We start from the raw sequence: 13,540 nt of genomic DNA on the forward strand, positions 1-13,540 counted from the left end.
TCGTTCCGAGCAGAGGAAGGAGCCTCACGTTCAGAAGTGCACTTGTACTGTGGTGAGGGACTTACGGCACCTGGAGTCACCGGAACTGTCCCTAGGGTCCCATTCTTTTAACTAATGTTTACTGGGCACCCACGGGCTCTCTTCCTTGCCCTACCGCCCAGAGACAGCGGAAGGGAGCGAGAGGAGAAGCCGCTGCCACCGCCCCCGCCGCTCCCCGCGGTGACGGTCCCAGCCCCGGCGCCCTCCTGAGGTACCTGCGCCTGCGCTCCCTACGTGACGTGCCCACGTGACACGCCGCGGCGCGTCCAGCCGCTCACGACGCTCCTGATTGGCCCACGCCGTGATATCGTTCCGTGCCGCCGTCCCATCAACGGCCTGTGTTTCCAGAGGCCCCGCTCACCCAGGGAGAGAGACCATTGGTCTTCGCCCTGAACAGAGGCGGGGCCGGGCGGAGACGCACTGAATCCGGCCTTCGGAAAGAGGCCACGAGGGTCACGGGAAGAGCCGAGTTCGCCCGGAGACGCGCAGCCGGCCGGAAGCGGAGCCGAGCGCGGCCGGAAGGAGCCGAGCCCGCCCGAAGCGGGCAGAGCGCGGCTGGGCGTTGGGCCCGTCCGAGCCCGCGCCATGGCTGCGGAGGGCACAGCCGTGGCCGGAGGCGGGGCTGTCTGCGGCCGCCTGGCCAAGGACAGCTCGCAGCAGTCTCAGTGCCCGGACGCGGCCCCGAACCGGCGGCGCGCCTCGTCGCTGTCGCGGGACGCCGAGCGCCGAGCCTACCAGTGGTGCCGGGAGTACCTGGGCGGGGCCTGGCGCCAAGTGCGGCCCGAGGAGCTGAGGGTTTACCCCGTGAGGTGGGAGGTCAGGGGTCAGCCTCTCCTGTGCGCGGGCCGTGCTCGGCCTCGGGGCCCTCGGGCCACCACCTGACTTTGCATCGCCGTGTGCTGGCGCCTGGGGCTGGGCCGCGTCTCACGGGGTTGGGGGCGGGGCGGGGACAGGACGGGGGACCGCGAAGGGACGGGGCGGGGCCAGGGCAGGGGGGCGCGAAGGGGCGGGGCGGGACGGGACCGGGGCTGGGGGCCGCCGCCGGGGCGCAGACTACAGCTGAGCCCCTGCGGTGGGTCTGCAGCGGAGGCCTCAGTAACCTGCTCTTCCGCTGCTCGCTCCCGGACCACCTGCCCAGCGTTGGTGAGGAACCCCGGGAGGTGCTGCTACGGCTGTATGGGGCCATCCTTCAGGTGCGGGGGAGTGAGGGCTGCAGCGGCCAGTGGCTTAGGGTTTCTCACTTAAGTGGTGCAGGTAGGACTGTCCCCTCTGCGCAGTTGAGGACACCGAGGCTCGTGGTCTAAGTAACTTGTACCGTGTCATACTAAAGCCTGTGCTCCAGAGCTTCCGGAAGTCCCAGCTGTGGTGGGTGGAGCAAGCGGACCTTTCTGTGTGTGCCAGTACCGCTTTGCTTCTGGCCCCTCCTGACTCCGGCCCCTTTTACTATCCACCTTCCTTCAGGGCGTGGACTCGCTAGTCCTCGAAAGCGTGATGTTTGCCATCCTTGCGGAGCGGTCACTGGGGCCCCAGCTCTACGGAGTCTTTCCAGAGGGCCGGCTGGAACAGTACATCCCAGTACGAGCCCAGCCCGGCCCTCTCCTCCCCCAGTCCCCACGCCCCTCCCCAATGTGTGCCTTCACATCCCTCACCCCAGGTAGGGAGTTTTGCCCAAGACCCTGACCTCCTGCCCATTCCCCTACCACTTCCCCCTCCTGCCCCAGCCCCCTCACCACCCTGATAGGTTCCTGGGTGCAGAGCCGGCCACTGAAAACTCAAGAACTCCAAGAGCCAGTGTTGTCAGCAGCCATCGCTATGAAGATGGCCAGGTTCCATGGCATGGAGATGCCTTTTACCAAGGAGCCCCACTGGCTGTTTGGGACCATGGAGCGGTGAGTCAGGGGCCTCCTCAGTGCTTTTGCACACCTGAGCTGAACTCTTGTGCTGGCAGTTACCATACTGATCTGTGATCAGATGTGTCCATGGCTCTGTCCAGACTTCCATTGGGTGGATTTGATGTCCCAGTGTCTCTCATGGGCTCTCACAGAACAGGCTTCCATATGTTTGCCAGACAAGTCACACTGTGACAGGAAGACGGATGAGATAGTCTGGTGTGAGAAGATGGAGGGCAGGGGATAGCAGCGTGAGTGTATCCTATTCTTGGGGCTTCAGGTACCTAAAGCAGATCCAGGACCTGCCCCCCACTGACCTTCCCCAGATGAACCTCCTGGAGATGTACAGCCTGAAGGATGAGATGGGCAACCTCAGGTGAGGGCAGGCAGGGCTTGGGGGGATGGGGGCAGTGGCACAGAAGAACACAGGAGGTGGTACCAGGCACCTATTAGTGTGCTTCCCAGGATTTACTGAGGGCTGGTGTCAGGGCCTGGCCTACAAGGGTGGCTCTGACCCACCTCTAGTCACTCCTGCTCAGGACCCATGCTCCTGTACCCTGCAGGAAGTTGCTAGATTCTACCCCATCGCCAGTGGTCTTCTGCCACAATGACATCCAGGAAGGTAGGAGAAGGCATCTGAGTCTCCCAACCCAAGGTGGAGGGACCAGAGGGCTCTGGAGTGACCAGAACCCCACCCTATTCCCCCAGGGAACATCTTACTGCTCTCAGAGCCTGAAAATGCTGACAGCCTCATGCTGGTGGACTTTGAGTACAGCAGTTATAACTACAGGTGAGGGTGGGAAGATGGCGTCCCATGGATCTGTTCCCACAGAGCCCTGGAAAAACAACCAGGCCTTCATCTCTGCATCCTGGCTGCAGGGTATTTAGGGACCAAATGTCCTCCTTACTCCCTCAGGGGCTTTGACATTGGGAACCATTTTTGTGAGTGGGTTTATGATTATACTCACGAGGAATGGCCTTTCTACAAAGCAAAGCCTACAGACTATCCCACTCAGGAGCAGCAGGTATGTGTCCCAGAGGCTGGGAAGCAGGACCCATCCTGTGCGGGAGGAGGGAGGTGAAGTCTGGAAGGAATGGCCAAAAGGGGTGTTAACTGGGAAATCCTCCACAATCTCCGCAATTCCTGACTCTTGTCCACTGATCTTAGCTCCACTTTATTCGCCATTACCTGGCAGAGGTAAAGAAAGGTGAGACCATCTCCCGAGAGGAGCAGAGAAAACTGGAAGAAGATTTGCTAGTGGAGGCCAATCGGTGAGAAAGCAGAGGCAGGATGGGGGTAGGGCAGGGGGCAGAGGAAGGAGGAACTGAGGAAGAAGCAGGCAGCTGCAGGTAAGGTGCCAGCACAGAGTGGAGGCAGAGATGGAAGGTGAAGTCTGAGGCTGCCGGGGAGGAGCAGTTTGAGAGTGGGGAGAATCAGGATGAGGTAGGACTTAGGACTGTGGGAGAGAAATTATAGCTCTTGGGATTGACCAGTCTTGGGGAGGGGATCTGAGCAATGCCAGATGTGCTCTTGAATGCCCCTACTTTTCCTGCCCCCCTCCACCCTCAGGTATGCTCTGGCATCCCATTTCTTCTGGGGTCTGTGGTCTATCCTCCAGGCATCCATGTCCACCATAGAATTTGGTTACTTGGTAAGCAACCCAGAGGGTGGGCATGCTAGGTGAGGGGTGGGGGCAGCAGGGCCCACATGACCTCCAGAAAATCTGGGCAGTCCCAGGTGGTTGTGGGCAGACCCATGTGGGTGTAGGATGTTGGTCCCAAGCCTGCTTGCCACCGTGTGGGGTTTGTTTCCTTCCCTAGGAGTACGCCCAGTCTCGGTTCCAGTTCTACTTCCAGCAGAAGGGACAGCTGACCAGCTTCCACCCCTCATCTTGACACTCCACTCTCCCACTCCTGGGATTTCTCCTGAAGCCTCCAGGGCAGGACCTTGGAGGGAGGGACAAAGAGCAGGAGGCCCTGGGGACTGGGCTGAGCCCCCAACTGAGACTGGGGTTGAGGAGGCTTGACCTCTCCCAACCAAGTTTAAGTAGGTCCTCATGGTGCACAGGAGGGAAGCCCCTGGGCTGTATATCTTAAGACAATAAAAGAACTTCTGCATTCACACCCTGGCCTGGCTGTGCTCAGAGGCAGCAGAAAGTACCAAACAGGAATACACACAGACGGACCAAGTGCCCATTGCTCTGTTCAGTGCTCTGGGCTGCAAAGTAGCTGAGGGGCCCCTCTACCAATCGGGTCCCCCATTCCTCTCCCTTCCCCTGGTGGCCTCGGTGGGGAAGGGGAGGGCAGTAGAGCGATGGGGGTACAAAGAGGGCCCTGCGGTGGGGCTGCCAGTCCTGAGCACGGGAACAGGCAGCCCAGCTGACACGTGGGTGACCTTTTCCCTACATTCGGCTATTTTTAGCTCTAATGCCACTATCCTCACGTGAGACCCTTACCCCCCGCCCCCCCCCCCCAGGCTCCCAGACCTTTGAGCAACCTTCAGTTTGCAGAAACCCTGCCCGCACTCCGGGATTCCCACCGCGGACGGGAGGGTGTTCTGGTTCCTGCCTCGCATCCCAATTTGGGAGTGGGTGTCAGGTTCCCGGTGAGGGCGGGACGGGGGTGGCCAGGCCTGAAGGACGTAGGTACACTGGCCGGAGTGGCCGGCCCCACACGCCGACAGGAGCGATCCCGAGCCGTGAGTAGGGGCCCGCGCGGGGGCGAGGACGGCGCCCGGGGCCTGCGCGGTCGGGCTCGGGGGACGGAGGGGGCTGAACCCCACTTCTGTCCAGGCCGACTCCGCTTCCCGGAGCGCCTTTCCCCGCCGAGCCCCTCGCTGACGCCCCCACCCCGAGGCCGCCCTTCGCTGCCCTGGGGGGTCCTGGAGCTTTCAAGGCCTTTACCCACCACCCACTCCTGCACCATTGTGGCTGGGCCCTCCCGGAACGCCGGCGCGAGGGTTCGGCGGCGGTTGGCCCGGCTGCGGAGCCAGAGCCCGGCGCGGACCCGGCGCGGCCGCTGGTGGGGGGTGCGCGGGAGGGGCGGGGGCTGAGCGGTCGGGGGCGGGGCCTGAGCGGCCGGGGGCGGGGCCTGAGCGGGGAGGTAGGGGCGGGGCTGCTAGGGGCCGAGTCTGGGCGGCCGGGGGCGGGGCTGCTAGGGGGCGGGGTCTGCCTGAGCGCACCCGCGCACTCTCCTGCCCCCCAGGTGCCGGACAACCCCCAGGATGGCGGAAGCGCATCAGGCCGTAGCCTTTCAGTTTACGGTGACCCCGGACGGGTTCGACTTCCGGCTCAGTCGGGAGGCCCTGAAACACGTCTACCTGTCCGGGATCAACTCCTGGAAGAAACGCCTGATCCGCATCAAGGTGGGCGCAGGTGGTTCTCCCGGCCTCTCCCTTCCAGCAGGTGCAGAACAGAGCTTTCGGGCACAGGCAGAGGCCAGGTGTCAGCTGTTGCCCTGTCGTCAGGTTCCCGCACCGCCACCTTGGCTGGCGGTTCTGCTGGATGCAGGCTCCAGCAGGGCAGGAACCAGAGGGGTGCTGAGGGTGTGGAGGGACACGGTGAATAATGGGGAGCTGCAGGTGTGGATGCGGAGAAGCAGCAGGAAGAGCACAGCAGGTGGACGAGGGAGAACGCCTTCCAGACAAAGACCGGGAGTCTTGTCCTGGGACTTCACAGGAGCTTGCTTAGCTCATACCTTCCTGCTCCAGGGATGCCTGTTTTGCTCCACAGAATGGCATCCTCAGGGGTGTGTACCCGGGCAGCCCCACCAGCTGGCTGGTCGTCGTCATGGCAACAGTGGGTTCCTCCTACTGCAACATGGACGTCTCCTTAGGGCTGGTCAGTTGTATCCAGAGATGCCTCCCTGAGGGGTAAGCAGTGGGGCGGGGAGGGCAGAGGTGTCAAGAGGGAGGGGTGGGTCCAGTTCCCAGGCTGAGGTTCCTGAGCTGGGCAAATATAGGACAGTAGCCATCGGTTGTCACAGGGGCAGCCCTCCCCCGAGCCACTGTCATCTCAGTCCCACGTCAGCTCGTATTTGCTGCATTCAGACATGAGTGTGCCCAGAGAGGTTCTTCCTCCTCAGTGCCTCCTCTGAGACAGTTCACAGCCATCACCGGCAGAGTCAGAATTTTCCCAAGGCTGGCCTGGAGTGGATCCCTTGCAGCCCTTGCCCCTTCTCCAATAGGTGTGGACCTTACCAGACCCCGCAGACCCGTGCACTTTTCAGTATGGCCATCTTCTCAACGGGGGTCTGGGTGATGGGCATCTTTTTCTTCCGCCAAACCCTGAAGCTGCTGCTTTCCTACCATGGGTGGATGTTTGAGATGCATGGCCGGACCAGCCACTTCACTAAGATCTGGGCTGTGAGCAGAAACCGGTGAAGGGGTTCAGGCACTGAACCCAGGGCTCTCATTGGGGTTGTGGCCTGGAGGGAAGAGGCGGATGGGGTACTGGTGCCTGGCATGTGGGTTTGCCCTGGAGGAGCTGGGATAATTCTGAGGGTCTCAAGTGTTTGCTGGTTTGTTTCAATTTCTTTCCTCTGGCTCCCACCCCGACACTGTGCTATGTATCCCCCAGATCTGTGTCCGCCTTCTGTCCAGCCGGCGACCCATGCTCTACAGCTTCCAGACATCTCTGCCCAAGCTTCCTGTGCCCAGCGTGCGAGCTACGATTCAGCGGGTAAGGGTCCGGGTCGGGCATCCCAGTGGATGGGGAGCTGGATTCAGAGGACTAGTCCAGACATGAGGCACTGCTCCATGCAGCGTGGGCTTGAGGGAAATGGGGCTGGAGTGAGGACGGAGAGATTAAGGAGAAAAGGGTTAAGATAGTGGCAGCCATCACTATCTGGCCCCTGTGGTGATGATGACTTGCCTGACTTGCCTGGACAGTACCTGGAGTCTGTACGGCCCTTGTTGGATGACGTGGAATATTACCGCATGGAGACACTGGCCAGAGAATTCCAGTACAAGATTGCCCCCAGGCTGCAGAAATACCTGGTTCTCAAGTCGTGGTGGGCAACTAACTACGTAAGTTTGCCCTCCTGGGCTCTTCCTCACCCACCATGTGTCCTGACTGCTGTCTTTCCCAGCTCTGACCTCCTACCCACCCACCCGCAGGTGAGTGACTGGTGGGAAGAGTACATCTACCTTCGAGGCAGGAGCCCCATCATTGTGAACAGCAACTATTATGTCATGGTAAGGACTAAAGCCACATGGGGCTCCCATGTGTACTCACCTCTGTCCCAGCTCCAGGGCACAGGACCTGGAGAACAGCCCAGGCAATTTCCATGGGCAAATGGGAGTTATGGAGAAAGGCCTGAGGGAAAGGACGAAGGAGGGGAGATCCAGAAGAGTAGTCCAGAGCAGCTTAGGGCTGATGGGGATCCTGAGGATGAGGAGAATCTGGAGAACCTACAGCCTGTCACTGCCTCGCTTAGGCTTGTCACCTCCTTCCTTGGTTTTCTCACTGGTCTCCAGGCCACAGGTTCCCAGCTGTCCTGACACCATTACCAGGGAACTTCCTAAAGCATGCCTTGCTTTGTGTCCCTCTGCAGAGCCAAAACGCAAGATGAAGGTCAGGCTTCTTTCAGAGCTCAGGAAGTCCCTGAAAGCCCCTACCCCATATGCCTGGCCTTCTCCCGGCTGCCCGACACCTGTGCACAGCCAGCTGGGCCTCTCTGCTGCCAGACCACACACCTCTCCTCCCACACTGTTCAGAGCACAGTCAACTCTGAGTGGCCTGTGGAGTTCCCCTCCTCCACAAGCTGTTCTTCCAGAAACTCATGCACAGCTTGTCCATACTGGAGGTTTTAAACTGTTTTTTAATGGCAGAGCACCCTTTTCAAAGCAAAATGAGTAAAACATGAATAAATAAAATAGGTTATAAAAAAGCAGCTCAGGTCAAAGCTGGAACAGAGGAGTAATGTGATCAGTTATGCATTTCTGGAGATTCACTCTGAAGTGTATGCAGGATGAACTGGAGAAAGGGGACAGGACACCTCAGGTCCTTGGATAGATTGGTCTTTGGACCAGCAAGACCTAGGTGGCACTTGGGTGCCACTGTCACCTGGTGCCCACCCTGCAGGCTCTGCTATCTCTGTAGGATCTTGTGTTCATCAAGAACACAGATGTGCAGGCAGCCCGTCTAGGAAACATCGTCCACGCCATGGTCATGTATCGCCGTAAACTGGACCGTGAGGAGATCAAGCCGGTGCGTTGCATCAGGGTTGTGGGTGGGACGGGAGAAGAGACCTGAGTCTGAGCCATGCTGGGCCTTCCTCCCAGGTGATGGCTCTGGGCATGGTGCCCATGTGCTCCTACCAGATGGAGAGGATGTTCAACACCACTCGCATCCCGGGCAAGGAGACAGGTACCAGGCTGCAGTCGGGCACCCATGGGGACTGAGCCCCTCCCTCCCAGCCATGGGCCTGCCATGGCTAGGTGCCCTGCTGCTTGCTCATCACCCACCATCCCAGAGTCTCAGGGTCGCAAAACTAAAAAGTGGTCAGTTAGCGACAGGTACTAGACATCTGTCATTTACAGGCACGATGCTGGGGCTGGGACCTGCAGGGGCTCACTTTGCGTGGGAAGGCAGTCATATGCGTAAAGAGCAACAGGAAGGCTGTTGCGGCTCTGGAGCTCAGGAGAAGCACAGGTGCCCCTTGTGGAGGCTGCAGAGGAGGCAGGAGGGGCTCGCTGGGGGTCTGGCAGAGGCAGCAGCCTTCTGTTTCTGACAGTGTGTCCTCAGGCAGTTGGCATACCTTCCTAGGGCCTTCGGTTTCTTTCTCTCTGAAATGCCTCACATCATCATTGCTGGTGTTGTAGGAGAGATAGTGGAAGCAGGGCCCAGAGCCGGAGGGTCCTGCCCTGGGAAAGAAAGGCCCAGGCCAGACAATGGGCGAGGCAGAGGGCGGGCGAGGCAGGGCCTCAGGGGCCACCTAGTGCAGGAGATGGGTCCCCTCCAGGCACATTTGGGGGAGCTTCCCATGGCCCTGCCTCAGCCTGCCTGCCATCTCTGTTGCAGACGTGCTGCAGCACCTCACAGACAGCAGGCACGTGGCTGTCTACCACAAGGGCCGCTTCTTCAAGGTGTGGCTTTATGAGGGCTCCCGCCTGCTCAGGCCTCGGGACCTGGAGATGCAGTTCCAGAGGATCCTGGACGAACCCTCCCTGCCTCAGCCTGGGGAGGAGAAGCTGGCAGCCCTCACCGCAGGAGGAAGGTATCAGGGCCTGTGAGGAGGAGCCGTCTGGCCAAGGTTTAGGACCCCTTGAGGAGAGCAGATGGGCCCTGCCTGCCATCCTGGAACTGGGGGGGCTGGAGGCACAACCGAAGGAGGGGCGGGTAGGACCTGCAGGAGGGAGAGGCACTGGTGGTAACAGCAGCAAGATGCAGGTGTGACCCACCTCTAACGGGGCAGCTACAGGGCAGGGACACCTTCCAGGACAGCCCTGCAGCCCTCCCACCCCATCTCTAGGCCACTGCTCAGCCTGCCCTGTACCCCCAGGGTGGAGTGGGCGCAGGCTCGCCAGGCCTTCTTCAGCTCTGGCAAAAACAAGGCTGCTCTGGATGCCATTGAGCGCGCCGCCTTCTTTGTGGCCCTGGATGAGGAGTCCTACCATTACGACCCCGAAGACGAGGCCAGCCTCAGCCTCTACGGCAAGGCCCTGCTGCACGGCAACTGCTACAACAGGTGCAGCATCCCCAACCCCACAGTTAGAGGTTAGGGTTGAAGGTTAGTGGTTAGGGTTAAAGGTTAGGGGTTATGATTGGAGGTTACAGTTAGGGTTAGAGGCTTAGAGTTAGAAGATTAAGGTTAAAAGGGTTATGATTAGGGTTTATGTGGTCTAAAGGTTAGGAATAGAGTTTAGGATTAGTGCCTAGTGATAGCGTTAGGGTTAGGGTTAGAGGTTGGGGTCTGGAGTTAGAGTTATGGTGTTAGGGTTAGTGTTGCAGTTTAGGCTCCTTTGACCACCCCAGCCCTGGGTCATCCCTGTATCTGTTTCCCCTACAGGTGGTTCGACAAGTCTTTCACTCTCATTTCCTTCAAGAATGGCCAGTTGGGCCTCAACACAGAACATGCATGGGCAGACGCCCCCATCATTGGGCACCTCTGGGAGGTAACAGGCCTGGAGAGAAGACCTTCAGGGCAGGCTTTGGGGGTGAGGTTGGCCTCTCAGCCCGACCCTCTCCCTGCAGTTTGTCCTTGGCACCGACAGCTTCCACCTCGGCTACACAGAGTCTGGGCACTGCCTGGGCGAGCCGAACCCTGCACTGGCACCTCCTCTGCGGCTGCAGTGGGACATTCCTAGGCAGGTGGGTCAGGTGCACCCAGGGCAGGTATGCAGGCAAAAAGGAGCAGGGCCAGAACTTACCAGGATACTGAGAAGGTCCTGACTGGCCACAGAGGAAACAGAAACCCTGGAGCTCTCTGTGGCTAGAGAAAGACATGAGATGCAAGGTCCATGTCCCTGGAGCTCTGTTAGCACCTCACTCCTCCCCACAGAGCTCAGCCTGGCCTCTGGTGGCTGATCCCCCTCAGGTAGACCTTTGTGTCCCCTCCTCCTGAAGATCCATCACCTAAGCTTCATGCCTCCTATGTGCATTAGAGTCCTGCTTGGAGACTCTGCCCCCAGCTGACCCTTTCCATGTCTTGGCAGTGCCAGGCAGTCATCGAGAGTTCCTACCAGGTGGCCAGGGCGCTGGCAGACGATGTAGAGTTATACTGCTTCCAGTTCCTGCCCTTTGGCAAAGGCCTCATCAAGAAGTGCCGGACCAGCCCTGACGCCTTCGTGCAGATTGCCCTGCAGCTGGCTCACTTCCGAGTAGGGCCCCACCCAACCTCCCTGGCTGCTGAGCTGGAAGGGTGGCACCAGGGTCCACCTGACAGATTCACCCCTCTTTTTACCCCAGGACAGGGGCAAGTTCTGCCTGACCTATGAGGCCTCCATGACCAGAATGTTCCGGGAGGGAAGGACCGAGACTGTGCGTTCCTGTACCAACGAGTCCACAGCCTTTGTGCAGGCCATGATGGAGGGGTCCCACATGGTGAGCCCCTACTCCCTGCTCCTCCCCTCCTCTGCCCCACCTGGGGGTCACCGCCATATGGTAAGTTACCCTCTTCACCCCCACCCACCTCGAGTGTCGGGGCTGCTCTTCACCTATCTACTTCTGCCCCCAGAAAGCAGACCTCCAAGATCTCTTCCGGAAAGCTGCCGAGAAGCACCAGAATATGTACCGTCTGGCCATGACAGGAGCTGGGATTGATAGGCACCTCTTCTGCCTTTATGTGGTCTCCAAGTACCTGGGGGTCAGCTCCCCTTTCCTGGCTGAGGTCAGTGTTGTTGATGGTGTATCCTCTGTCCCCTGCCCTCTTAGGCCCAGGGCTTGGCCTTCTCATGATGAGTCTCAGCCTGATTTCTGTCTGGCCAGTTCCCCCGAAGTCACCCTGGAGGGTTGGGGCCAGCTTTCCCACACCACACCCCAACCAGGCCTGTGCTTCTGGGACTGAGCAGGGACAGCGTCTTCCTCATGCACTGTCATGAAAGGGGACAGACAGACAAATGTGTGATCTCTCAGGTGGTACAGTGCTAGTGAGAAAAGTAAAAGAGGCAGAAGGGAAGCAGGCCAGAGCAGAGGGAAGGATGGGCCTCTCACAGCAAGATGGAGGGTTTCATGCAGATGCCATGATGGTAAGGACAGGCTATGGGGGACCAGGGGACAGCGGCCAGGGAGCTCCTACACTCACGTCCACTCTTGCATCCTCAGCACAACAGTGCCAGTCGGACAGGTGCGTGCGGAGTGTCTGGTGTCTGACCATTACAGCCTCCCTGTTGCAGGTGCTTTCAGAACCCTGGCGCCTTTCCACCAGCCAGATCCCTCAATTCCAGATCCGCATGTTCGACCCGGACCAGCACCCCAATCACCTGGGTGCTGGAGGAGGCTTTGGCCCTGTGAGTGCCCCTGAAGGGGGATAGGCAGGCAGCACTGGGGCCCAGAGGTTTCAGTGGAGAGCACAGGGCCCCCAGGAGGTCAGACTGGGGGCAGGAGCCCTTGCTCAGAGGAGGACATAACTGCAGACCTGCATGGAAGCAGATGGTAGCTATCGACCCAGGCAGACAGGGACCTGGGACCCACAGCTCCCAAGCGCCACTCACTGGAGTATGACCACACCCAGGGCTGGTTTCCAGGGGACTGGGCAGTGCATTGGGCATTTCTGAAATACGAGTGTACTTCAGAAAATTCATGGAAAATTAAAGTTAAAAGATAATATGGATCTTTCCATGAGCTTTTTGAAGTACCCTCCTATGCTTACCTGAGAGAGTCTATCTCTCTCACGCTGAGATGTTCACATAGGCTAGTTTGTTGAAGGCTAGTGGCACCCCTGGACAGAGAGGAAGTGGTCCAGAGTCTGAGCCCCTAGGCAAAATGGCAGGTCTGAGATCCCTGCTAGATCCCTGGGTAGGGTCTGGAACTGCAGGAGCAGTGTTCTTTGGTTTTCACAGTTTCCTGGGGGTGGTCCTGACCTCAGGAAAGATGCAGCATCTGGGGTGAGGCGCCTTCCTGTGAATCTTGTGGGAAGAGCAAGCACATTGGCTAGACCTTGAGACCTTCACAGTCGGGTTTACATCTCCACCCTGTGTTGCCTTCAGGTGGCAGATGATGGCTATGGGGTTTCCTACATGATCGCAGGTGAGAACACGATCTTCTTCCACATCTCCAGCAAATTCTCAAGCTCAGAGACGGTGAGTCTCTACTTCTCCTGCTTAGGCCTGGGGTTGGGTGGGGGAGGGCGGTGCCTCTTGGGGGCTGCCAGGAGCTCACTCTCTCTGGCTGGGGAAGCGTCCTTGCTTGTGGGGACAGGAGTGGGGGCTCGCCTGAAGGCGCATCTGAGCTCTCGGCTCCCACAGAATGCCCAGCGCTTTGGGAACCACATCCGCCAAGCCCTGCTGGACATTGCAGATCTTTTCCAAGTTCCCAAGACTGACAGCTGAGGGCTGGAGAAACGCCAGCTGCCCTTTTGTCCCCACGTTGTGGAGGAAGGGGCCTGTGGCCGTGCACAAGTACCCAGACTGTAAGGACAACTCTGGCAGCAGGCACTCCCCAGGCAGGTGGTGCTCCCTGAGGGCCCGAGTGGTAGAGGTGGGGTTGGAGCAGGGAGGTTGTTTTTTTCCTTGGTAGATACTAATAAAAATAAGGCTGTGTAATCTCTCTCAGCCCTCAGGTACCTGTGTTTTGTTTGGGAACTAAGAGGTCCTCCCCCTGCCCCAGCTCAGGCCAGAGGGGTGGCAGGGGAAGGGCTGAGGCTGGGACACTGTTTGCGAGGGGCTCGTGACCTGCTGAGTGATGCAGGCTCTGAGAACGCTGTCCACACCCACATGTGCTCTTGGAATAAATTCTTGCTTCAGAACCTTCACCAGGTCCCTGGGGCCACTTCTGTATGTTTGTCTGCTGGAGAGTAGGGCCCCCCTGCCTCCTCCGTGCCCGGGCATGCCTTCTGGGTGGGAGCACAACCCTACAGAGGCCCTTGGCCATGGAGGGGCTGCAGTCCTAAGCCTGAGGCCAGGGTGCCAGGTGGTCATGTTTGTGAGAGCACAGGATAACCTGGAGCAGCAT

General features: G+C 59.3%; 2 protein-coding genes across 5 annotated transcripts; both read left to right on the top strand.

Moving 5' to 3' along the window:
- The first annotated feature begins 563 nt into the window (after positions 1 to 563).
- CHKB (choline kinase beta) lies at positions 564 to 4,050 on the top strand. Of its 4 annotated transcripts, none has more exons than XM_063075299.1 (11): positions 564 to 848; positions 1,124 to 1,232; positions 1,501 to 1,693; positions 1,781 to 1,928; positions 2,209 to 2,304; positions 2,468 to 2,550; positions 2,637 to 2,718; positions 2,845 to 2,953; positions 3,097 to 3,200; positions 3,499 to 3,580; positions 3,750 to 4,050. In XM_063075299.1, the coding sequence occupies exons 1-11, from the start codon at positions 625 to 627 to the stop codon at positions 3,822 to 3,824; spliced, it is 1,305 nt and encodes a 434-aa protein (XP_062931369.1). In that variant the 5' UTR covers positions 564 to 624; the 3' UTR covers positions 3,825 to 4,050. The 4 variants fall into 4 exon arrangements, with proteins under 4 accessions (XP_062931369.1, XP_062931370.1, XP_062931371.1 ...); XM_063075300.1 differs by having other exon boundaries at positions 2,492 to 2,550; XM_063075301.1 differs by having other exon boundaries at positions 1,501 to 1,614; positions 1,795 to 1,928.
- A 365-nt stretch (positions 4,051 to 4,415) lies between these two features.
- Positions 4,416 to 13,340, top strand: CPT1B (carnitine palmitoyltransferase 1B). Its single transcript, XM_063075181.1, has 19 exons — positions 4,416 to 4,626; positions 5,133 to 5,292; positions 5,660 to 5,799; positions 6,114 to 6,291; positions 6,506 to 6,607; positions 6,817 to 6,954; positions 7,045 to 7,122; positions 8,030 to 8,137; positions 8,212 to 8,296; positions 8,951 to 9,146; positions 9,432 to 9,617; positions 9,939 to 10,044; positions 10,124 to 10,240; positions 10,585 to 10,749; positions 10,838 to 10,972; positions 11,106 to 11,258; positions 11,764 to 11,877; positions 12,577 to 12,669; positions 12,835 to 13,340. Exons 2-19 carry the CDS (start codon positions 5,152 to 5,154, stop codon positions 12,916 to 12,918), a joined length of 2,319 nt encoding a protein of 772 aa, XP_062931251.1. The 5' UTR covers positions 4,416 to 4,626; positions 5,133 to 5,151; the 3' UTR covers positions 12,919 to 13,340.
- Positions 13,341 to 13,540: the final 200 nt, after the last annotated feature.

The sequence above is a fragment of the Cynocephalus volans genome, chromosome 12 (assembly GCF_027409185.1).
Source record: "Cynocephalus volans isolate mCynVol1 chromosome 12, mCynVol1.pri, whole genome shotgun sequence".
NCBI lineage: Eukaryota > Metazoa > Chordata > Mammalia > Dermoptera > Cynocephalidae > Cynocephalus > Cynocephalus volans.

Excerpts from the sequence above, each read along its gene's own strand:
- CHKB (XM_063075299.1), top strand. The coding sequence starts at position 625 with ATGGCTGCGGAGGGCACAGCCGTGGCCGGAGGCGGGGCTGTCTGCGGC. Across the intron at positions 2,305-2,467 it reads GATGAGATGGGCAACCTCAG|GACCCATGCTCCTGTACCCT; the intron begins GTGAGGGCAGGC and ends ACTCCTGCTCAG. Across the intron at positions 2,954-3,096 it reads ATCCCACTCAGGAGCAGCAG|CTCCACTTTATTCGCCATTA; the intron begins GTATGTGTCCCA and ends CACTGATCTTAG.
- CPT1B (XM_063075181.1), top strand. The coding sequence starts at position 5,152 with ATGGCGGAAGCGCATCAGGCCGTAGCCTTTCAGTTTACGGTGACCCCG. Across the intron at positions 8,138-8,211 it reads ACCGTGAGGAGATCAAGCCG|GTGATGGCTCTGGGCATGGT; the intron begins GTGCGTTGCATC and ends CCTTCCTCCCAG. Across the intron at positions 8,297-8,950 it reads CATCCCGGGCAAGGAGACAG|ACGTGCTGCAGCACCTCACA; the intron begins GTACCAGGCTGC and ends TCTCTGTTGCAG.